The following is a 24,129-nucleotide window of genomic DNA, read 5'->3' as shown; positions in this document are numbered from 1 at the left end:
GGCAATATTAACGTCATAACAGGCTGACACTGCTTGCCTCACATTTCCAGACGTGATGGAAAAGCAGATCCATGCTGGTGTTAGTGTACAATCTTGTCCTACCACTGAAGAGTCAAGGCTCACCTTGGAGTATGTTTAATAAAAAAGCAATGTGCATACAGAGATTTACATTGATTTTTAAAACAAAAAGTCCTATTTTGTTGTCCCAACAATAAACTCAAAAGTCTATGACAAATAGGAGCTCGAGAAGCTGTTTATAAATACTTTAGGTACAATTATACTGAAAGTCGAGTTCATTGGATATCTTCAAAAACTGTTTTTGTTAATCCTCTAATGGTGCTTGTTATAGTTTAACATTTCTGTTAAGTGTGTGCATTGAATTCCTGGTTATCCAAGCGCAGCTGCTGCTCCTCACCATGTATCGTTAAGGACTTTAATTGGCCCTCTTCTTCAACTTCTGCTCTTTCTTGACCATTCTTGACAATCCTTTTTTTAGTAATTTTTTTGCCATTAACCATTTCAGTAGAAGTTGATACACATTTGAAGTTGCCCATCCCACTACTACCAAATGATGTGGAAGAGAATGAGTCCACTGTGACCTAGTGACCAGAATGAAGTAAATCCTGTATCAAAAGAAGAAAATCCACTTCCAAGGTATAGAAATCTACTGAATGCTGAGAAAAACAACCCATCCCTCAGCTTCTGCTCCCTCGGGGACCCCTTTGATTCCCAAAAAAGTCCTCAAATAGGTTTTCAAAGTAGTTGAATGGAAGTGGGTCTCTTCCACCAAAAAATTCACTGAAGACATCATCTACATTATGAAATGTGATGACAAACTCAAACGACTGTCAAAATGACTTCCGCCGCCTCCTCCACCATTTAATCCTCCTTCTGGTTTAATATAAATTAAGCTATCTTGTTTTCTAGCATCTGACACCACCTCACATGTCTTGGCTACTTGTTTGAATTTTCTCTCTGCTGCTTTATTCTCAGGATTTTTATCTCGGTGCTACTTCAGTGCCAGTTTCTGGTATGTCATTTTAATATCCTCCGGTAAGGCACATCTGCACACCTAGAACTTCATAGTAATCCACCACGTTTTATCAGATTGTTGGAACAGGTCGGAGGATGTGGGCAACTAGTGGGAAGCAGGGGAGGTGGGGCGGCAGCATGGCTGTGTTGGTGATTGTGGCCCAAAATTATATATTAGCTAGAATTCCTATTCTTAGTAACCTTAAATTTGAGTGATGATCTAGGAAGCAAGTAATTCTGAACTGTCTATCAGATGTTAGCATTTTATAGGTAAGAACATTCCATAATTTTTTACAAAAACATGTTTTGCCTATATTATAACCCTTTCTTAATTGGAAATGACTTAGACATCTAGTGAGCATCCAAAATAATTCCAAGATTTTAAATTACATAAAAAGTTCACTTATAGCAATTACCCCATTTACATTTCACTCATTTTTAGCAGTCTAGATTCTGTATGAGAGCTGAGATACTAGACAGAGCTAGTCATTATTTCCTTGTTGATTATTTTTATAACCTGTGCATATTAAGTGCTCACTCAAGAACCTTAAATATATGGGTATTTTCACCAATAACTCAGAAGATTCAGCTCTTTCTATTAAACTAATGATATTAGTCTTATAAAAAAATCACACAAAGATCATTTTGTTTTGGCTGGGTTTATAGTTTTATAACCTTCTGTGCCAAACTCTGACACTTTAAAATATCTAACAGAGACAAATATAAAACCCAGAAAAAATATGTTGACAATGCTGAAAACATTTCTATTTTAATCTTACCAATAATTTTAAAGCCCGCTTGTTTAGGATTTACTTAAGTCACATGAACTTGAAAAAGGCTTGGACTTATTTACTTAATTTGTGGGTTCCTTTTTATTTATAAGCCAATTTGGTACCATGTAAAGACAACACATGATATCCAGACACATATGTACACATATAAACAAAGATCCAATAGCTTTTACCTTGGAATTCTAGCCGTGAGATAGTAGTGCAGACTCACCAGTTTATGAACATGTTCATGTGGCTAAATTTTGCCCTGGTAGGTAATCCAGTGAAGCCTGTGAACCAAAATTTTGGGTTAAGCAATTTCCAAGGCAGTTTGATTTTTAAAGGCCAAACCTTCCCAGACTCCAAAGAACACTGGGGCCAAACAGCACCACAGAAGAACATCATGTATGAGGTTGGCGCAAAAATAATTGTGGTTTTTGCCATCTGAAAGCAATGGCAAAAACCGCAATTACTTTTGCACCAACTTAATACTACTCAGTCCTGACGCTTTTTAGATGAGCAGCATACAAGCCTGGATACAAGGAACTCCGACCCAGTTTCCCATTTAACAGTAAAATGAATCCAATTGTAAGACAGCCCTATGATTCAAAGACCTTCCAAGATGAGATGAGATCAGGCAGTCTGGGGTGGTATGGGTATGGCCGTAGACTTTCCCTTGCTCTCTTGGCCCACAGCTACATTCATACCAACCTTAAGAATGCATCCAAGCAGGCCGCACTGTGGGATTGAACCTCGACCTCCCACAGCTATGTTGACATATGCACAATCACCAATACACAATCCAACTGCAGCAGCAGCCACCATGCCCCAAGAGTGTCCAAACTGAAATAGTTGGGGTGCTTTCCTCCCTTGGTTGGGCTCATTCAACCTGCAAATGGAAATTTCTTCAGAATTCCCAAAATTGAGAGGAGCAGTTGTCACTGTTTGGCCCCACAAAACATACTTGTCCAGGCACAGATGTGTATACACACAAACAATTACTAACAGGCCCCAAGAGTGTCCAAACAAATAGTTGGAGGGCTTGCCTCTGTGTTGGTTACACTTGTTCAACCTGCAAATGGAAATTTCTTTGGAATTCCCAAAATTGAGCCATTCCCCTCGTCTGGTACCCACAAAAGACACTCACTTATCCAGATGCAGATGTCAAATTTCAAAGGCTGTTCTTCATAGGCAATCAGAAATGCAGTAGGGGCCACAGTAACAGAGTCAAAGAGAGAGACAGAAATCCACCTCCAGCCAAAAAAGGGCCAGGCAGCTGCTTAGGAGGGCCTCTGAAACTCTCCTGGCCCACGGCTGCAGAGCCATGAACAGGGCCTTCTGGAGGAACCAAAATCTGTTACTGAAATGCTAGGGGTTTGGTCTAGTCCTGTTACTTGCTGCACAGAAAGCCAGTTACTGAGACAACGAATATTGCCAGGGAAGAAAGCTTTATTTGGGTGATGTCAGCCACAGTGATGGGAGATTGCCTTAAATCAATTCCTCTCAGCCAACTAAAATTGGGGGTTTATATAGTGGGGAAGGAATGCAACCGCGTGCAGGAAAATGGGAATTAGGGAGAGGTATGGAAGCAAGCATGATGGATGAGGGATCTGGCATCTCACTGGATGTGGTGGTCTAGTGAGTTTCAGTTCCTTGCCTGAGGGTCGGTTTTCTGAGGAAGGAATTCAGATAAGACAAATGTAAGTTTCAAGTTTTAAGACCAGGGAGGGTCAATTTCCATGTGTATTCAAAAAACCATCAGCATAAGTTCTATGGGCAGTTGGACTGGTTTCACTAGTTGTGAAATAGATTGATGGAAGATGACTCAAGCACATTCAAAATTTGGACCACATTGCCTTGTCTTGCCTCCTCCATCAAATATTTTTGCTGGGTCATATTTTGTATTCAATACTTAGTCATTATTGAGGAATGCTACAACAAACAGTTTAATCCCTATTGCTGTGTGTGCTATGAGCGTGCAGTATTCTCCATTGTAGTTAAAATTTGTACAGAAAATAACTTTTAAATATGAGTTTGGAGAATAGTTTGTTTCCCCTGAGAAACTGGTATCCTTTTTCTTTATGGACACGAACAGCTAAGTAACTGATTTCTCTTTTCACTTCAGCTTCTGGGAAACTTATTTTTAATTTTTATTTTGTTTTAGAGACAAGGTCTCACTCTGTTGCCCAAGCTGGAGTGCAGTGGTGCAATAATAGCTCACTGCAGCCTTGAAGTCCTGGGCTCAAGCGATTCTCTTGCCTCAGCTTCTTTAGTAGCTAGGACTACAGGTGTGCACCACCACACCTGGCTATTCTGGGAAATTTAGATCCAAATTTTCAAGCCAAGGAATTTGGCTCTTCGGGGGCCCTGTGGTCTTGGTATCTCTCTCTCCCTCCCACCTCTGTATTTATTCCTGGGTCAAATTTTTATTTTCAATTATTTTTCTCTATTTTGTGTATTTCTGATCAAACCATCTGAAATAATTTTTTATAAGGTAGAGTGTTACACACTCTTGAATATGTATACATTCACTTAGTTAATTAGTAGGTCTTGGACAGCATGCTCTGGATGGAGGTTCTGAATCCTGGGACCTGCTGTGTGATGGATAGACATGTGACTGGGCCTCAGAACTGCCCTCTTGTATGCTGGATACTCCCAGGCTTTATCTTTAGTGAAGAGATAATTTGCCCTTAAGCACACTAGGAAGACAGTCTGGTGTAGAGAAGGAGCTAACCTACTTCATCTAAATGAAGAACTGGGTGAGTTGCTGTGATCAACTAATGAGGGATTTATGAAAGCATTTTAAACAGTTTAAAACGTTTTATATTTGCTCATTTAACATTTATTGCAAGCACTGGGCCAAGGATATGAAGATGGGTAAACTCATTCATTCTTTCAATAGATACTTATTGAATAAACACTGTGTGCCTTGCTCTGATCCAGGTGCTTGGAATGCAGCAATGAGCAAAACAGTGTCTCCTTATCTGGAGCAATACCTCCTGCAATCCTCAAGGCACTCATAACCTAGTGGGATTCTTTGCATGTGTTCTTTGCATTCTTTGCATCTACTCATATGTGGTAGGACTCACTTATGAGATCAAAGCTGTGTTTTAGATTTAGGGTTTATGGACCTAAGTTACGACATGGAAGATGTTTGTATTTGCAAAGAGATTTACAGTTCCTCCCTCCCCACTCTCTTTTTCCCAGCACCGTGGAATGATATCTACAGGTTAGAGTCGATAGGTTTAGTGATAAGCCCGAGGATTCTGTCTGTAGGTTCCCGAGGAGCCTAGTGTGCTAGGGATGCTTCAGGTGATGTGCAAACAATCCCCAAGTCACGTGTAACCGGTCAGGTGGCTCTCAACCGGCCTGGCCAAGCCACCCTCTGGTTTTGATTTAGCAGGTACAGGGCAGGGTGTGTGCTGCCTTTTATTTTGGCAACTTTCCCAAGGAGTTCTGAAATGTTTCCCACCCCTGTTCCATGTTCAGAGATACTGATGCAATGCAACGTGCTAATTTTGCACATGAGGACCTGAGACATAGGGAATAAAGGGATTGTTCAAAATCACACAAAGCCAGAACCCAAATTCAGGTTCCTGACTCCCCCACGATGCCCTTTTGATGAGCCCAGGTGACGGACCTTTCTCTGAGCATGCAGACAGCTGGTACTGTGAAGTGTTAATGGGCTGTGAAATAATCCATCCTGCTTTCTGACTGGCCTTGGCTCAGGTCTGGTAAGGGTTCCAGCAGGGTTGTGTCCTTTATGCTCTGGTTGTACTCAGAGTTGATACTGTGGTTGCTATTTTTCCATTGAAGTATTTTAATAAATTTGTAATGCCTGGCTCTTAAAATTTCCCAAAGTGGATAGTGCTATTTAGAAGAATCTTAATAAAGTACATAGGTATCCTCCTGGTTGGGGCGAGTTTTTCTGCAGGTGATCATTAGAGAGGGCACTTGTCTTAGGAGCCCATGGAGGTTTTTACAAAGGGCCATGGCTCAGCCTTCAATCGCCAGTTTGTGGGTTTCTGCAGGTTTGGAGGAAACTGCTGCCAAAGATTGTCTTTATACAGAAGGAGTCTGTCCATTGGGTACAACATGGAGTCTGAACCACTGCATTTTAGAAGTTTCTTCTTAGTAGTTGATTCCACATTTGGTTTTGAGAACTTTAGCCTTTATCATTCAAGTCCTAGTATAATTCTTCTAGACTAGGAAAGGAATTCTAGATCCCCCAACAATAGTCTTCTCCACTCTTGGGCTACCCCAAATGTTTGCATGGTTGTCATGTCACGTGCATGCGGTTGACATATGCCTGCTGAGATTGTGGTCTCTTCCTCCTGGGCAGTTTGCAAATTGAAATTTCATTCCTTCTACTTGAGGTTGCCCTTTCCTGACCCCTGTCATCTCCTGTCACATGGAGTTCTTAGTCACTTCTGTCATCCCGTCCAGGGACTATGCCTTGCCTTCTGTCTGCAGCTCCCAGAACAGGGCCTCATACGTAATACGTGCTCATTAAATATTCACTGAACGAAGTAACTCTGACTTGTGAGTTGACCTGGCACAGTCCCAGATACTGGCATCTGACGACAGGAGAGGACTAATTAGAATCCTCGAATTTCATAAAGAAAATATAAAATAATGTAAGAGTCTATCTTTGTGTCTTAGGGGCAAGGAAGAACTTCTTAAATAAAACTTCAGAAAGTATAAAATATGAGGCAAAAACGAGTGCAATTGATTTTCATTCAGTGAAGGACACCATAGCCACAGTTAATTAATCAACAGGTGACTGATGAGAGAAGGTGTTTAAAATGTCTAAAATTGAAAGGGGATTCACATCTACAACATACCAGCAACCAGTACAAATCAAAAAGAGAAAAAGGCAGCGATCTTGTTGAAAAATGATCAGAGCATCTAAGCAGACAATGAGCAGAAAAGGAAACCCCAAAGGCTAACGCTTTATTTAAAGAGTTGCTCCAACTCATATCTGGAGAGTTGCAAATTAAAACAAGACAGAGACTGCACTTTACCTATTAGACTGCAAACGCCAGAGAGCTGGATTCTGCCAAGTGTCTGAGGGGATGTGGGACAGAATCCGCAGCTCTGCTGGGGGAATGTAACCACTTTGAAGGGCAGTCAAAGAGGGCAGTCAGTCCAATTAAAAAAAAAACAACCCATGACCCTACAGTTCCACTCCTAGGTATAAATCACAAAGAAATTGGCATACCAATCCCTAAGGTGACATGCATTAGGGTTTTGTGACATTATTTGAGGTGACATGGTCAAGTCTGTGTTTCTCACTGGTAGCATGGATAGACAAAGTATAGTGGCCGCTCCCACAGAGCCCTGCAGCTACACTCCTGAGGGCAAAAGGTAAGAAAGAATGGGATACAAGTTAGGTAAATTTAAAATCTATGCACACATACAGAATACACATTTTGTAAGAACACAAGGAACAGAAAGATACACATGATACATAAACCAATAATTGCCAAGGATGGAGCAAAATGGCTAGTGGGGATAAAAGGAAATGAATGAATGAATAAATGAACAATTATATATGTAAGAGAGGGCCTTGCTCAGATCAATGATGATATCTCAAAACAAACTACAAGCAACCGGTCATCTACAACTTTTAAGTTGTTTTAACTTTTAAGTAATGCCGGAGCTGGCATTACTGCGTTCCTTTATACATATTCTGTCTTCAGTTTGATTAAAATAATCCATATTTAGGTGAGCAATTGATGCCTTGCTAAATAGGCTACCATGCCCAGAAGCCATTGTGTTTTCAGAGTCAACACAAAATGAACGGCAGCTGGTAGAGGCCAGCTCCTGTCTGCCTTGCTTTTTGTTGTATCTCCAGCTGCTACCACAGTGCCTGGCAAATGGTAGATGCTTAGTAAGTATTTTTAGGAATGAGTAATGATGGATCTTCTTGGAAGATACTTTGGGGAATCTTTCTGATGCACATCCACACTTGGGTGCATGCTCCCCCAGAGCTGGGCTAGGCTGGCCATGGACCCTTGAGGCCTAGGTGTCGGAGAAATACCCAAGGAGGTAGAGGACGCTGGACCAGAAGAAGGAGGGAGGCTGAAAACAAGGATCCCAAAAGGATGTGTGGAAGGTCACCAAACATTTGGGCCAGAAGTTGCTCCTGCATTCTTATGTTTGAGAACCAAGGATGCCAGAGGACGCACAAGTTTGGTGAGAGGAGGGGGAACCTGGGGCTGGGGGTGGTTACCTGGGGTAGGCTCTGTGGCCCCAGTGTACTTCATGTGCAGGGCCAGATGTAGTGCTGGTGGGTTGGCTGAGTTAGGGGGCTGGTGGAGCGGGGGGATTCTAGCCTGACTGCCCCAGGGAAGGTCCCAGCACACTGCAGGCTGCCCCCACTTCTTCCCAACCCCTCCCTCACTGCTTGAGCTATTCAGAGTGGCTGCCCGGCCTATGCCTATGACAAGTTAGCAGAAAAGGGCCTTCTCATTCCCTTCTCCTCTGTGGATTTCACCCTGACCCAGATGGCTGCTGGCTGGAGTTGAGGACGGCTGTGCTGTCACCTGAAGCAAGTCAGCTGGGGCTAGGTCTGCCTGGTGTCCTGCTCATTTGGCTTTAGTCCCAGAGTTGCACAGCTCTGGGGTGTCTTTGTTTCCTGTTAACTAGACGGGAACCAGGGAAGCTATGTCAGAACCAGCTGTGTCTGCAGATTCTGGCACACGATGGCAAATAAGCCAACGTGTCCCGTGTTTCCCAATTTGTACTCATCATTCAGGTCTAGGGACTCTTCCAGGGGCAGCTGATGCCTCTCTCCTCAGCTCACCTGCTGGTCTCCAGCTTCCGTCCTGGCAACCCTGAGTGCATGTTTCCACCTGTAACAGGATGGGCCATGCTGGCTTTATCATCCACCTGAGTCCTCAGAGGGGCTCTGCCGTGGCTTTTACCTACCCCCTCTACCCCAGCTTTCCCCTGCAGTGACTGGATTCTCCTGATTCAGAGGATGTGTTGCTAATGATCATGCTGAAGGCCAGAAAGGGGAAGAGAGCCCTGAGACCAGAGGGTTGGGCCTGAACATCTGCATGGTAATAATTATGGAAATAAAAGTGATAATATTAATGTTTTAACTTTACATGCTAGGCATTGTGCCCAGTCTTGTTGTACATTATTTCATTTAATCTTCAAAGTATCACTATGAAGTAGGAACCACTACTGTCTCCTCTTTATACTTGAGGACACCGAGGCTTGGAGGGATTAAACACCTTGCCCATAGTCACACAAACAAATGAGGTAGAATTTGGATTTGAACTGAGACATGCCAACTCGTGTGGTATGCGTAACAATGACACTGTTGTGCCTTTTACACAATGGCATTCCCCCCACCCCCGCACCCAACAGTCTTTATTTCTCTCTATCCTGGTGCTATAGTCTGTATCACCCCATTTTGCATTCATAGGAACCAGTTGAGGTGGAGATTATTCTCATTTTATGGATAAGGAAGCCATGACCTGGAGGAGTGAAGTGACAAGCTCCAGGTCACAGAGCTGGGAACTGGCAGGGTCAGGATGCAAGTGAGACCTCCTTCAGATCCAGGACTCTTCACTCTAAAGAGGCAGCACCTGTTAGGGGAGAGAGGTGTGGAGCCAGGGGTGGTCCATTTTGTGATGGTGTGAGGAAGGGATGTAGCAATGCAAGGACTTAGAAGATGGTGGCATGGGACGATCTGGACACTCGGGGCTGCTGCTCAGGTGTGGAGGGCGTGGTGGCAGAAGGGCTGGGTCTCATTTTCCTGACCAGCGGCTCTCCTCCTACAGAGTCTAAGAGACTCTTTATCCTTAAGGCTTAGCTTTGGAATTTGCCCAGCCCCATCCTTTTGTGGAGCCTGTTATGGGTAGCCCACAGCACAGATGGTCCCCACTCATGATGAGGGTGGACACTGCTCTTGAGACAATGATAAGCTACCCTGTGCAGGCTCTGAGGGTGAGAGTACCAGGACAGGTCTTCTTCTTCTCTGGTCCTGAGGCTCCTCATCCCTAAATGGAGGAGGCTGGGTCACACACTTTTCCCAACTTATTGTAAGGCAGCTTCCTTCCTAAGATGAGTGTGTGCCAAGATGTGGGATGCCATGACTCATGATGGTTTCTCACACGTGAAAAGGACCCATTGGTCATCACTCTGCCATTTTCCCACCAAGCCCCACTGGCCAGGGCCCAGCCTGGAGCCTGTGACAGTCCCTAGTATTGGGGGTTTGTGGTGGTTAACTTTGCATGTCAATGTGACTTGGCTATGATGTCTAGATATGTGGCCAAACGTTGTTCTGGATGTTTCTGTGAGGGTGTTTTTGGATGAGATTAATATTTAAATTGGTAAAGCAGATTGCCCTCCCTAACATAGGTGGGCCTCATCCAGTCAGCTGAAGGTCCAGATACAACGAAAGACCAACTTCCTCCGAGCAAGAGGGATTTCTGTCAGTAGACGGCCTTTGGACTTGAACCACGGCACTGGCTCCTTCCTAGGTTTCCAGCCTGCTGGCTGATTCTGCAGAATTGGGACTTCTCAGCCTCCATCATTGCATAAGCCAATTCCTTAAAACAGATCTTTTTCTGTGCATATATCTACACATATCCTGTTGGTTCTGTTTCTCTAGGGAACCCTGACCAATACAGACGTGAAATGGGGTGGAATTAGGGCAAGACTCTGAGCCTCTCCAACCAGAGCCTCTGTGCTGGTTGGACGTTTAACTTCCTCTCCTAGACTCTTGGTCATACGGGGATAAGCAGACCATTCATTTGATTGGGGGCCCTTAAAAGGCAGGACTCTGGTGCTAAGCCTGCTGTGTCCTGCCCTGCATGGCACCCCGTGTGGATGGATGCATTAATGAAAGTTCCTCACTCCCCCTTACATAAGAGGGTGAGACTGCATGGCCCAATGGAGTAAGCACAAGGAAGAGAAATGGGGAAGGTGAGGACTGGCCCCAGCTCTGCCCTCTATAACCAAGTAGCCCTGGACATTGCTAACGACCTCTCATTCTTCTTGATTCTTCATTTGCAAAGTGAGTGTCACATCATTTGGGATATTATATACAATGAACATAAAATCAATAAAACATGTGAAAACACTTTGGAAAGCTTCAACTACTCCATGACGTCTGGCATTGCACTTTTTAGAAAAGGGAGTGGGTTGAGAGACCCTGAGTCTTTTTCTAGACCACTTGGTGATGGGAGCTGAGCAAGGACTTGAACAGGTGGGTGGTACCCATGTAGAGTCCCCAAGAGGCTTTTGAGTTTGGAGCCAGTGCCACTTGCTTCTTGGAGGCTCAGAGATGACTAAGCAAACACTTGCATGTAGCAGTTTAGAATCAGTGTACAGAGAGACTTTAGGACTCTAGGCTATACTAGTTTCAGGCATAAAACTTGGACTAGATATAAGATGTATGTTATAACCAATAAAATCACTCTCATCTCTCATTTTTTTTCTCTCCAGTGGAGCTCTTTGTGCTTTAACAGGACCTTAGAAAGGGTCCCTAAAACTTGGGCTGTGGTTTGAAGACATTGCTCTTTGGGGGACAAGACAGAGGAAGTAAAAAGCAGAATTCTCTCTAAATTAGAATTGTATTCTGAGCGTGGGTTTGGGGGACTTACAGCAAGGTTTGGGGTGAGTATAAAAGCCTGCTTCCCTGGGGAGGTGTGTATTTTGGGTCAGAAATGCTCTTGTTTGCATCTTTCATGCTAACATTCTCAGGTAGCACCAAAAGCCATTCCTTCCAGATCTTAGATAACAGCAGCAGTAGTTTCAGGTATTTTGCAAATGGAGTGTATTTGTTCCCTAGGGCAGCCTTAACAAATTACCACCAGGTGGGTGGCTTAAAACAATAGGAATTTATTCTCTCAAAGTTCTGAAGGCTAGAAGTCTGAAGACAGATGGGCCATGTTCCCTCCAAATGCTCTAAGGAAGAACCCTTCCTCACTTCTTCCCAGCTAATGGTGGCTCCTGGCAGCCCTTGATGTTCCTCGGCTGATAGCTGTGTCCCTCCAATTGCAGCCTCTGTCTTCACATGGCCTTCACTGTGTGGCTGTTTTTCTATCTCATAAAGATGACCCCATCTTTTCTAATTACACCTGCAAAGACCCTATTTCTAAATAAGGTCACATTCTGAGGTTCCACGTAGATGTGAATTTTGGGGGTCACTATTCAACACACAGCATGGAGAAATCAAGAGAGAAAGGTCCGTTCAAAGTGGCCCTAATGCAAATAGGAGTATGAGCACAGAACTGGGTGAGGGAGCTGTCCCTATTCACAATTGGACCTGTAGTCAGAGTTTTTAGGAGGTTTGGGGCATGTGCCCACTCATTAGAAAACTGCGCAGCTTTTCTCAGTGCCCAAATGCTCTCTGAGAGGGGTTAACCCAAATCCGTCCTCCGAGTCCCTGGGTATGACTTGCTAGGATTCATGATCTCTTTAAATATTGCCCCTGAACATTGAGTTTTCATTTGGGTCAATTTGCTACTGCTCAGAACGGACTTGAAAACTGTCAGCCCAGCACCTGTTCCTCAGTCTGCACAACTGACACCAGTTTCACGCTGATCAACCTGTATCAGCAGTGGCCCCCTCGGTCATGTCCATGCAACTCCTTTTGTTAGAGTGAGAGACCACAAGCAGCAAACACAGTCCTGCAAGTCACGTAAGGGCCGCATCACCAATGGAATAGATGGGCTAAATGGCTTCATGCCACACCGTCTATTTTGGGGAGCTGCAGTTGGATGAATCCCGCACAGTTGGGATCCTGGCCAGCCCTGAGCCTCGACCTCCCCTCCCCCTGCTGTCTGTCTCACTCTCTGGCTTCCCCTGTGCAGGCCTTTCCGTGCCTCACACCTGCCAAGCTTATTTCCTGCTCTGGCATCTGCAGCATAATTTCTGTCTCTGGAAATTTCTTCCCAGACCTTTCCATGTCTGGCTCCTGGAAATTTCTTCCCAGACCTTTCCATGTCTGGCTCCTGGTCATTCAGTCCTCTCAGCTTAAAAGATACCTCATCAGAGAGCCTTCCTTGATCACTTCCCTCTCTACTCCCAATTCTGTTTCTTCCTATCAGCTGTTTTATTTTCTTCACACAGTCTGCCATTTTCTGATGCTTTTCTTACCTATTTGTTAATTATCTCTTCTGCCCTTACCATTGATTATAACTTCTGTGATGACAGGGACCTTCTCTTCTTTCTCACTCCTGTCCTAGAGAACCAAAAATGGTGCCAGGTACATCGTGGGTACCTAGTCAGTATTTGTTTTTGGCCTCTTCAGTAACCCAACATTTTCTTTTTACCCGTTCAAGTCACAGAGGGGCAGCACAGCATGCTGGATGGAGCACTAACCAGTCAAAGACTCAGAGACCTGGGTCCAGTGTGGGTTGTCCTTCATTCATCATGCAAGGTAAAGTACATCATTCAAACACTGTAACTGGGTCTCGGTCTCCTGAACTGTATGCTAGGGGGAGATTCCTATCCAGTTCACAAGAGTTCTTATGCAGATCAAGTTATGTTAATAAGATAGTGCAGTACACCTGCAAGGTAGTGAGGTCTCAACCATTTAAGAGCTTTCAGAAATAAGAAGAGCAAATGCAGGGAAGAGAAAGTCCCAGAGAAAACCAGCCTCTCCTAATGCTAAGCTCTCTGATGGGGCAGCCCTGGGGACTCATTAGCTAATGCATGTTGACATTTCAATTGTTTCTTCATCTTCCAGGAAGGTTTTTTTTTTTTTTTTTTTGCCATAGTACAGCATGGTTATTTTTAGCAAAATAATGATTTCAGACAAGTGAGATAACTTTTAATCTCCTAATTATAAATTCTGTGGACCCAAAGACAGAAGCATGAGATGCTTAATAGAGTGTTTCTATAGTTTCCCACCTCTTGAGGTGGGTCCCCCCTGCTTCCCTGCTGGTGTTCAGGCTGGATGGAATCCAGGCAGTCTAGACCTAGGGCAGGCCCAAGCAGGACTGACCTTGTTGTAGTCCTTGGTGAGGCTCCGCACAGTGAGCTTCCATGGATAGTTGCTTCATGGTCCTGTGGTTGGGGGAACAGGGAGGGGCAATAGGCTAGAGGGTTGGAGCAGCACCTTTTGGGCTGAACTTGCCTAAGCCTAGTGGTGGTAGGGATAGGGTTCAGTGTTCATAGAAACAGCTTCACTTCTAGCGTGTTCTCTGTTTGTAGCTGCCTTCCTTTCTGGACTTCTCGCTGGCTTCCTCTGGCTCTGCCTCTCCTGCAGCCTCCATCCAGGCTAGTACTCCACTAAGTTCTAGTTTGCCCATGTATATTGCATTATCTTACTGATATAACTTGATCCTTCTGTCTTCCTCTGGTGCTGCATCTCCTGCAAGACCTCCAATTTTCTACCCCAGAGCCTCACCCTTGCTCCACTTTTTCAGGCAGGGCCGGGCTCCAGGCAGCGTAGAGGCAATCTGGCTTTCAAGGACCTTAGTTATGCGGCTTGGGGAAGAACAATAGCCCTTGCTTTGTTTCCACTGCTTTGCTGCCAACTTTTCTTACATTTTCTGTGATCACTTAAACCTCCATCTCAAAAGTCTGGTGAGAAAAAAAGCAGGGGAGATGCCTGATGAGGGAGGATGAAATACAAAAATAGGGTGGCTCTGAATATAAATCTGCAGATTTGACAACTTTGATGAAATGGGCCAATTCTTTGAAATCACACTGTTAAAGCTCATGTCATAGGAAATAGATAACTGGAATAGTCCTAAATCTATTAAGTAAATTGAATTTGTAGTTTAAACCTTCCTACAGAGAAAAGTCAAGTTTTAGAAAAATATGTAAGTGAAAACCTCTGTGATCTTAGAAGTTCTTAGATTCAAAAGAGTTCATAGGTTGAATACCAAAATATGATCCATGAAAGAAAAACTGATAAATGGGATAAACTAGTGTTAAAATGAAAAATTTTTGCTCTGAGAAGCATACTGTCAAAAATGAAATGACAAGCCACAGCCTGAAGACAATATTTGCAAATTACATATTTGATAAGGGACTCGTATCCAAAATTTATAAAGAACTCTCAAAGATCATCAATAACAAAAAAATCAGCTAATTTTGTTTTAAAAGAGAAAATGATTTGGACACACATTTCATCAAAAAAGATGTACAGATGACAGCTAAGCCCATGAAAAGTGCTCAGCGTCGTTAGTCACTGGAGGAATGCAAATTACAGCTGTGACGATACCTTGACACACCTACTGAAATGACTAAAAAACCAAAACTAGGCCAAAAAACCCCCAAAACTAAACTGACAGTACTTCTGGCTAGGGTGTGGAGTAATGGGAACACTCATGTTGCTTGTGGGAATGCAAAATAGTGCAGCCACTTTTAAAACAGTTTTGTCAGTTTCTTATAAATTAAATCTACACTTACCACATGGACCAGCAATCCCCCTATTTGTCCAAGGAAATTGAAAACTTATGTTTAGATAAAAGGCCTTGTGTAGATGTTTATAGCAGCTTTATTCATAATTGTCAAAATCTGGAAACAACCCAAATGTCCTTTAACAGGTCGATAAATAAACCGTAGTTCGTTTGTATAATGGAATACTACTTGGCAGTAAAAAGGAACAAACCATTGATATAGGCAACAGTGTGGTTTAAACTTAAACACATCGTGTGTTTACATATGCTTACAAAAGAAAGCAGGCTCAGAAGCCTCCATACTGCATGATTCCATTTATGTGACTTTCTGGAGAAGGCAAAACTAGAGGGATGGAGAACAGATTAGTGGTTGCTGGGCAGGGGACAGGGGTGAGACATGGCGGGGGAGTGTCTTGATTTTGGAGGTGATCACATGACTGCATTTGTCAAAATTCACAGAACTTTTCACCAAAAAGAGTGAGTTTTACTGCATTAAATGTAAAAATGATTTTTAAAACGGGTGAGATATGAAATGATCTTATCGTTGGTTTAGCAGTTAAAGTTCACCTAAAGTTCAGCAGTTAAACCTGTACTGTCAGTTGCTGGGCTGAAGGGTGCAATGGAGCCTTGTAGGACACACACAGAGGCTGGTCTGTGCATTCAGCTGAATTAAACTATGTTGGCCGTTCATCTGCCCATCCTTACATCATTGTGTTTATCACACTCGCAGTCCATTGCCGATGCTAAGGCTTAGCTCTACATAGAAGTCTGCCACATTCAAAGGATGATACTACACTGTGGGGCCCATGGCTTCTATCCTCAGACAGGTCAGGAGGCTGAGACTGGGAATCTATTTATGAATTAGTGCTAAGTGGGGGGTAGCCTAACCCCTGCCTCCTCGGGGAAGCTTTGCTTTGTTTCCATGGGGACAGCTGTTCATTCTTCTGAATGTCTTCTGACTCCTTATTTACTTTTCTCTGTATGTACTTGGAGGCAGAATAACGTAATGGTAACACTCAGGTTTTAGTGTTAGGCAGGCCTTGGTTTGGATCCTGGCACCAAAGAGTAATCGTGAGCAAGTAACTTAACTACTTTGGGCCTCAGTTTCTTCTTCTCTGAAATGGGACCAGTAATAGTGAGGTAGGTACTATTAGTGGTTCCATTTAATCCTTTGGGTGGTCAGAGGATTAAATGATAAAAAAGCATGTGCAGCATATAGCCAGGCAGCTGACATGGTGAGCAGGCAATACATGAGAGCTGTCATTACAATCATCTTGATAGCCCTCATCACACTGTAGCACAGTGGCCTATCTACATGGGGGTCTTCCCCTCTAGACTAGGAAGTTGGTGAGGACAGGCACCGATCTTGTTGATTTTTGTGTCTCCAGTGGTTAGCCCATTGCCTGTGTATAAAGGATGCTGGCTGGATGTTAGGTGAATGGATGGATACGTTAGCGAGTAGCCACTGGGTGCAGGGACGCTGAAAGCCTTTGTCCTCATGGGTACACTGCCATCACATCATCAGAAAGCACCCATGAAGGACCTCTTATCTCATGGAGCTCAAAGGCATAAGCCACACTTCAGGCCTCCTTCCTCTGCGCCATCCTCTAGGTGAGGCGATGAGGTGGGCCAAGGTAGGGGTTGCCGGCTCTCAGCCTGGCTGAACAGCCCCAGATCCCATTGGCTCCTCTCTGCTGCTTCAAGCTCCAGCTACTTTTGCTCTATTCAGTCTAGACCCACCTCCCTGCACTCAGACAGAGACACAGGCCCTAGAGCAGGACTGGGGTTGGGGATTGCCCACAATGTGGGGGCTTGGCTCCCTTTCCTCCATGGGTGCCCAGTCTCTTTGTGGGGGGCCTATATGTGGAGCACTAACAGTTGTGGAGTTCTGCAGCTGTCCAGATACTTGCTTTCAGTGACTGGATCAAAATATAGTAAACCGTCTTTATAACTGGATAGATAATAGGTGCCAGGAAAACCGATGTCAGCCTCACAGGAGCTAGGAATGGTGAGCTCAGAGCTCTGGCCTTGGTCCTACTTGGTCTACATTTATATCAGGGTGAATGTAGATGTGGGTATTGATGATACTGTGTTTATTAGGATTTATATAATAGTTGGGAGATAGGTCATGTCTCAAAAGATTGGACCAGTAGACCAGATTGAATAGGGAGGAATTAACCAGGATAAATATTAGTTCCTGCTCTTAGGCCTCCAAATCCAACAATGCTTGTGCAGAATGAGGTGTACTGAGTTTAACTGAAGAACATGAAAAGACCTAGGGCTTTTAGTTAATGCGAATTCAGTATAAAACCAGGAATGTGATATAGCCACATAAAAGCTAATGCAATCAGATTGTATTAAAAGAAGCATAGACTATAGAACAGAGAAGGTGAGTGACATCTCTACTGTCTGTGCCAGCCACCCTCACCTTGAATCTAGTGTTTGGTACTGACAGTCACACTTTAGAATGGACATTTACAACCCGAAACATCCGTGGTGGACAATCAGGATGATGAGGCAACTTAGCGCCAGTTTATGTAAACAATGGTTGGAGAGATTTAGCTTGAAGAGGAAAGATTTGCTGGGTTCCCTGTAGCTGACAGTACTTAAAGGGGTTCTTTGTGGAGGAGCGATTTGACCCATGCTATGTGCCTCTAAAGCAGTGCTGTCTGATAGCACTTTCTGTGGTGATGGGGATGTTTTATATCTGTGCTGTGTAATAGCTACTAGATAGATAAGGTTGTTGAACAACTGAAATGTGTCTATGAACTGAATTTTAAATTTAATTTTAATTAATTAAAAGTTTAAGCTTCAATAGCTGCATGTGGCTAGAGGCTACCGTAGTGGAGAGGATAGCTCTAGAGGGCAAATGAAAGAATAGGCTGGGGTCAGCAGATTTTTTTCTATAAAAGGCAAAATAGTAAATATTTTGGGTTTTGTGAGCCTTACATCCTGTAACTACTACTCAACCCTGCCGTTGTGCAAAAGCAGTATCGATAAAAGAATGAATGCTACTATATTCCAATAAATCTTTATGGATACTGAAATTTGAATTTTAGTATAAGCTTCACATGCCACAAAATATTCTCCTTTTGGTTTATTTCAATTATTTAAAAAAATGTTAAAAACATGAAACCCCATCTCCGCTAAAAATATAAAATTTTTTTTTTTGTATTTGTATTTTTTTTGTACATGGTGGCACACGCCTGTAATCCCAGCTACTCGAGAAGCTGAGGCAGGAGAATTGCTTGAGCCCGGGAGATGGAGGTTGTAGTGAGCCGAGATCTCACCACTGCATTCCAACCTGGCTGACGGAGTGAGACTCTGTCTCAAAACAAAAACAAAAACAAAAAAACAAACCAAAACTTTCTTAGCTCACAGGTTGAACAAAAATGGGTAGCAGGCTGGATTTGGCCTTCAGGCTGTAGTCTGCTGACCCTGGCTTAGGCTGTGGGTGGAAGCTTCAGGGAGTCAAAAATTAGTTTAATAAGGAAAGTAATGATCAATTAGAGGAAGCCAGAAATGGAATGAGCATCCTCAGTAAGTGGTGAGTTTCTTATTACTGAAGCGTTTAAGTACAGGCTAGATAATTATCTGGCAAGGGATGATATAGAAATGTGTTGGTTTAATACAAGTTATACTGGAATTTTCTTTAAATTCTGTAGGAGGATTGAAATCAAGATGACATATGACTGCTTTAAAATTCTACTTGCTTTGTAGAGGGAAGTTGTTTTCTCTCACTTAATGCTTCCTCTCAGCCCCATGTTGCTGGATTGGGGACATTTGGGGGTGGGAAGCTGGCTTCCTTGCTTCAGCAATTCTACCAAGTGTTTGGGGACCCCTGGGATGTGCCTTCCTGGGGAGTTGGTTATGTCTGTTTATTTTATTTTCCTTTTTTTCTCCTGCCTCAGCCTCCCAGATAGCTGAGATTACAGGTGCATGCCACTACACCCAGCTAATTTTTGTATTTTTAGTAGAGACGGGATTTCACCATGTTGGCCAGGCTGGTCTAGAATTCCTGACTTCAGGTGATCCACCCGCCTCGGCCTCTGAAAGTGCTGGGATTACAGGTGGTCATGTCTGTTTATTTTCAAAAGGAGAGACTTTACTGGGAGCACCCAAGGCTTCCACACCCTAAGAAAGGACACTCCCCTGGCCAAATCCCACCTTGTTCTATTATGTATTCCTTCTGTAGCAGACAAGGTAGCTGTGGTGAGGATGTGGGCTTGTGAACCTTCGCCTGTCAGTTAGGTCCTTCTGTGGAGGGCCATGCCTCGTTCTGTGACTGGAAAAGGTCCTCTCCAGCATTCTTTCCGCCAGGGATATTGGGAAACTGTTGTTCTCTGGGGAGTTCTGAGTCTTCATCCAAAATGAACTGTAGGACCGAAGTCCAAAGGACTGTGCTTTGAAGCGCTGACTGCCCAGGAGCTGACCGTCCAGGCTTGTGGACATCTAGAGATTTGGTTATTTCTATTACTGTCAACTCTACTGCCTTGTTTTTCTCTTTTCCCTCTCACCTGACTTCTGTCTGTCTCACTTCCAATCACCTTTTCTGCCCAAATACACACAAATAAAAAATAAATAGTACTTCCTGGAAGGAAAGGGGCTAAAAGTAGTGGTTTGAAGTTTTAAATTTTTTGTGCTTTTATCTAAATCCCTACCTGCCCTCAGCACAGTAGACTTTCTGTACATCTTTGTAAAGCACAGAATACTTAAAAAAACTTACTGGGGACAATTTTAAGCATACACAGTAGATAGAAGAATATAATCAACCCCATGTGCTTATTGCCAGCTTCGACAGTGACCAGCTGCTGGCCAATCTCATGCCATCTACAGCCTCTTCCTTTCTCTTGTGTTATTTGGAAGCAAATCCACAGAAGCTTTAGACACGGTGTATTGATGCATGTGTGCACTAACACCTCAAATCTCTGTATTCTGTTTCAGATAATTGCCTTTGATGAGTTAAGGGCGGATTTTAAGAGCCCCATAGACCAGTGCAACCCTGTTCATGCGGTAAGTAGCCGGGTACTGGTGAGGGGAAGGTGCTGTCACCCCAGGCTACCCAGGGCCTGGGAAAGAGGGCGAGAATGTGAATGCTTTGAATGGGTAAAGAACATGCTTGCCCTCACTGTGCCTCTCTACCTGGCTCAAGGTTGTGGAGGAGCCTTCTCATTCTTGAAGTGTGCTGAGGTCTTGAGATATGTTGCAAATCAGATGTGACTGTCCCAGTAACCCAGGGGAATAGTCTACTGTGCTGTGGCCCTTGAGTCCTCAAAGCCTGGTGCTCATGTGTTTTGGTTACTCATCCTTAAACAAGGGGAGGCTCCATGTTGGCCAACATGCTTGCAGGCACGTGAGCACCATGAGTGGATGTCCGTGTTGCACTCTCCACTTGGGCACCAAGTGGAGATGTGGAGGGTGGGTTAATGCACAAAGTCCCTAGCACCATATCCATCACCCAGAAAGCATTCATCTCAGGTGGTTCTGTGGGCCTGAGGTCAGCTCACCTCTGCCTGGAGGATTTGGTGCAGTCTGATTTTCCTGGTCTGGGTTCGGGATGTGAAAGGCCACCTACCCCAGCATGCGTGGCTCCTGGCGTCTTCTGCTTGTCTGGCTTGGCAGGCCCTACATGCTGCCCTTCGCCTGTGCCCTGGCTGTGCCTCTGACTGGGAGCTTCTGAATGGATGCTGGGTGGGGATGGGTGTTTTGGCTGTTTGTTTCCCTGGTCAGTGTAGTCCATGTCCCGGAGCCAGAGACCAACCCTGTATGTGGACAGAGCCTTTTCCAAACTTACACCAGACCTGCACTTCTGAGTTCAAAGGGTGGTGCACATATAGTTCATTCAAGTGTGTTTCTCAGTCCAAATTCAGTGGTTCTGTGTTTAGTTGAAGTTCCTTCCAGGCCATGGTTTCCAGCGCTAAGGCAACTTTTTGCCTCTTTGAGTAGCTTTGTTGACCTTTTCAGCCAGAAGTTGTAGAGAGAACAACAGGCTCTGCTAGCATGATACCATCTTAGCTTGGAATGTTTATGGCGTCATTCGGCAGGGACAAAGAGGTCTCTTCTCCTTAGCTGCAGGCCCTATGAAGAAGGATATGCTTTTAGGGAAGTACCAGAAGACCATATGGAAGAACCAGGATTCAGTGTCCCTTTCTATAAATTAGAGAGTTATTACTGGAGTTGTCATTTTTTTGAGTTTTTATTATGTGCTAGGAACTTTATATACATAATCTGTAATCCTCACAATAATGCTGTGAGACAAGCATCATTAACCCAATTTATGAACCACAAAATGGACTCATTTGTACAGGGATTTATAGCTCATGAGTGCTGCAGCTAGGACTTGAACCCAGGCTTGCCTGTCTCCAGAGTCTCTCATCCTACCATCTACCCTGTGTTGCCTCTTTAAGAGACCTGATTTGATAATATCTGAGGCACACTTTGGCATCATATTTTTTGATTCCATGAAATAGAGATGAACTTTTTCAAGGCAAATTTTAATGCAAGTTTAAAGAACCTGCAAGATCCACTTGAAAACTTGCTGTATTTCATGAATTTATAACTATTAAAATCCATTTTGTTTCCATCTACCAGCCTCACCATGCATCTGGGATAATTTGGATCTGTCAGGCCTGAAAGGTTTCACTCTGGGTCTCATGTCTTTCTGGATGTTTTTGTGTTTGGCACCAACATTACACGCCTGGCCTGTCAATATCTACCAGGTGCAGTGAGCGGCTCTAGTCTGAGAGACACCTTCATTTAGGAATGCCAGGGAAGACAAGAACCTACTTTCCTTCCTTCTAATTGTTTGGGCTCAAATTAATAGGCAGCTCACTGAGAACACCCAGAGCTTTCTTGTCTGATTCCAGGGCAAATGCTAGGGAAGGAATTTGTCCTACCGCTCAATTCTATCATGCAAATTCCATGCTGGGTTGCAGGTGATTGGTGAAACCATGAAATATTTTTGTGGAACCCTTTCCATCTCACCATGGCAAAGAATAAGGAAATTTAGACAGAATAAAGAAAATCAGGACTAGTATATGCTCTCCAGGGAGCTTCTGTGAAAGGCCAGTGCAGGAATACAATTTGCACATAGTAGGTGCTCCATAGCTATTTGTCGATTAAACAATGGGTGAATATTGAAGTGGTGGCATAGAAGTTAAATCTCAGTTCACTTTTTTTTACTCCTATTATTAAAGGCATACTTCTAATTAGTAAACTGATTAATTAAGGAGCCTGGGCCCTATGAAGCTCATGGACAGAATAAAGACTTTAGGTGTCCCATGGGGAAAAGACTCTTGTCTCAGATTAAAAACAAAAACAAAAACAAATAAAAACCCTAAATGGAAGACTGCTAGACACATTTTCCCAGTTCTTATGCTGTTACTCCCTGGCAGGAAGTTAAATGCTTCAGATGCCTCATTTAACTCTTCTGCGAGCTCTTAGACCTCTATAGAGCCCCCAAAGCAGCATTTCAGACTCAGGTGGCTTAAAAAAGCTACTTCACTGATTGGTGACTCCAGCCCTGGAAGGACTTGTGTGTCACAAATAATTCCTGATCCGTAGGATGCGTCTCTCAATGAGGGCATGAGGCTCATTTGGATTTAAGATGCCCTGAAGCTCTCAATATTGTTGGACCCTCTGGGATGGAAAGGAGGAGGAATGCTCATTTTACTCCTCGTTTCTCATGTTTTCCCTTCCTTTTACCAGCTGGGCATTCAGTATTACTTTAAAGTAATGGTAGATGTTGTCCTTCAGGGGCTCTGGCTTGCTGGAGAAGGAGCTAGTGCGTGTCTTGTAGCATTCCCTTTTGTGTGTGTGTGTGCACATAAGTATGTGTGCTTGCGTGTGCACACATGTGAGGAGGATGCAGTGTATCTTTCCAGCCGTGTGGACACTAATTTGTCCTGATGTGGGCTCCTTCCTCTGGGCTTACAGGATGCACAGGAATCACTATATTTATGATTTAATTAGGGAAATGAAGTCCCAGCCACCTGTCCTTTCCAGATCCACGAGGAATCTCATTACCATTCCATCTACAGCAACCAAATTGCCTCAGTAATGAAGCACCGGGAGATGCCACAGCTGTGTTCAGTGTGGCTTTGGAAATCGTTAAAGTCACTGAAAGAAAAGGGAGGCAACGGCATTTAGTGCAGGATGCGGGCATCATCACCTGCCCAGCCGTGGGCCATCATCTCATCTTCCCTTGGCAGTGAGCCAGGCCTTGATAAACTCGAACTTCTTAAAAAGCCTTAGCCTGGGGGCATCATTGGTGTCTAATTTAGTAGGGAGATTACTTCCTCCAAGTAGACTCACTTTAGAAAAATAAAACCAGCAGGCAGAGAACTTGTCTACCTTAGATACTAATGAGGGCACATACTGTCTTCGAGACCTAAGTGGGAAGGCCTCCTGGGAGGGCCGGCTGCAGGCTTTAGGATGCTCCATGAACACGAGGTCCCATTCAGCAGTTTGACCACCTTATATGTACATGGAGGCTGAGAGGGACTTTGACTGTAGATAAAAGAACAGAAATCCGTGCTGGACTGAGAGGGCAGGTGAGCCCATGCTGTTTGCTGGGAGAGTTCTGTTAAGAGCAAATGACCATGACAAGGTACAGGAAAGAAAGTCAGAAACTCTGTTAGAAAAAGCCATTGGGTGGGAGCATGCTGGCCATGTGCCCAGGAGGGCTCTCTGGTGGCTTCTGCCTCCACTATTGGGGCTGATTGCGGGGCCTTCTCATGCTGTTTTAGCAGAACCCCTAACCTCCCTTCTCATTTCTTTCTTGTGCATCCTGATAGAGGGAACGGCTGAGGAACATCGAGCGCATCTGCTTCCTTCTGCGAAAGGTCAGTGTGGCAGCTTCATGCCGAGGAGGGAGGATCGCATGGTGGTGGGTGGGCACACAGTGAAAGAGGCTGGTGAGGCTCAGTGCCTGCTCCAGTCCTGTCCACCGG

General features: G+C 44.1%; 1 protein-coding gene and 1 pseudogene across 3 annotated transcripts in view; one reads left to right on the top strand and one right to left on the bottom strand.

Moving 5' to 3' along the window:
• CNIH3 (cornichon family AMPA receptor auxiliary protein 3) overlaps positions 1-24,129 on the top strand; it is a 126,544-nt gene that overhangs the window by 44,606 nt on the left and 57,809 nt on the right. For 2 of the 3 annotated variants that reach the window (XM_024245262.3, XM_063716567.1), the window contains exons 2-3: positions 20,123-20,191; positions 23,974-24,021. In XM_024245262.3, the coding sequence (XP_024101030.1) occupies positions 20,123-20,191; positions 23,974-24,021 (117 nt within the window). Of the gene's footprint in view, positions 1-13,108; positions 13,207-20,122; positions 20,192-23,973; positions 24,022-24,129 lie in introns of all 3 variants that reach the window. The other variant, XM_024245264.3, reaches the window with a different exon arrangement.
• Positions 363-8,678, bottom strand: LOC100443323 (dnaJ homolog subfamily B member 6-like; annotated as a pseudogene).

Source organism: Pongo abelii, chromosome 1 (assembly GCF_028885655.2).
Source record: "Pongo abelii isolate AG06213 chromosome 1, NHGRI_mPonAbe1-v2.0_pri, whole genome shotgun sequence".
Classification (NCBI taxonomy): domain Eukaryota; kingdom Metazoa; phylum Chordata; class Mammalia; order Primates; family Hominidae; genus Pongo; species Pongo abelii.
This window is presented reverse-complemented; position numbering and strand designations above follow the sequence as displayed.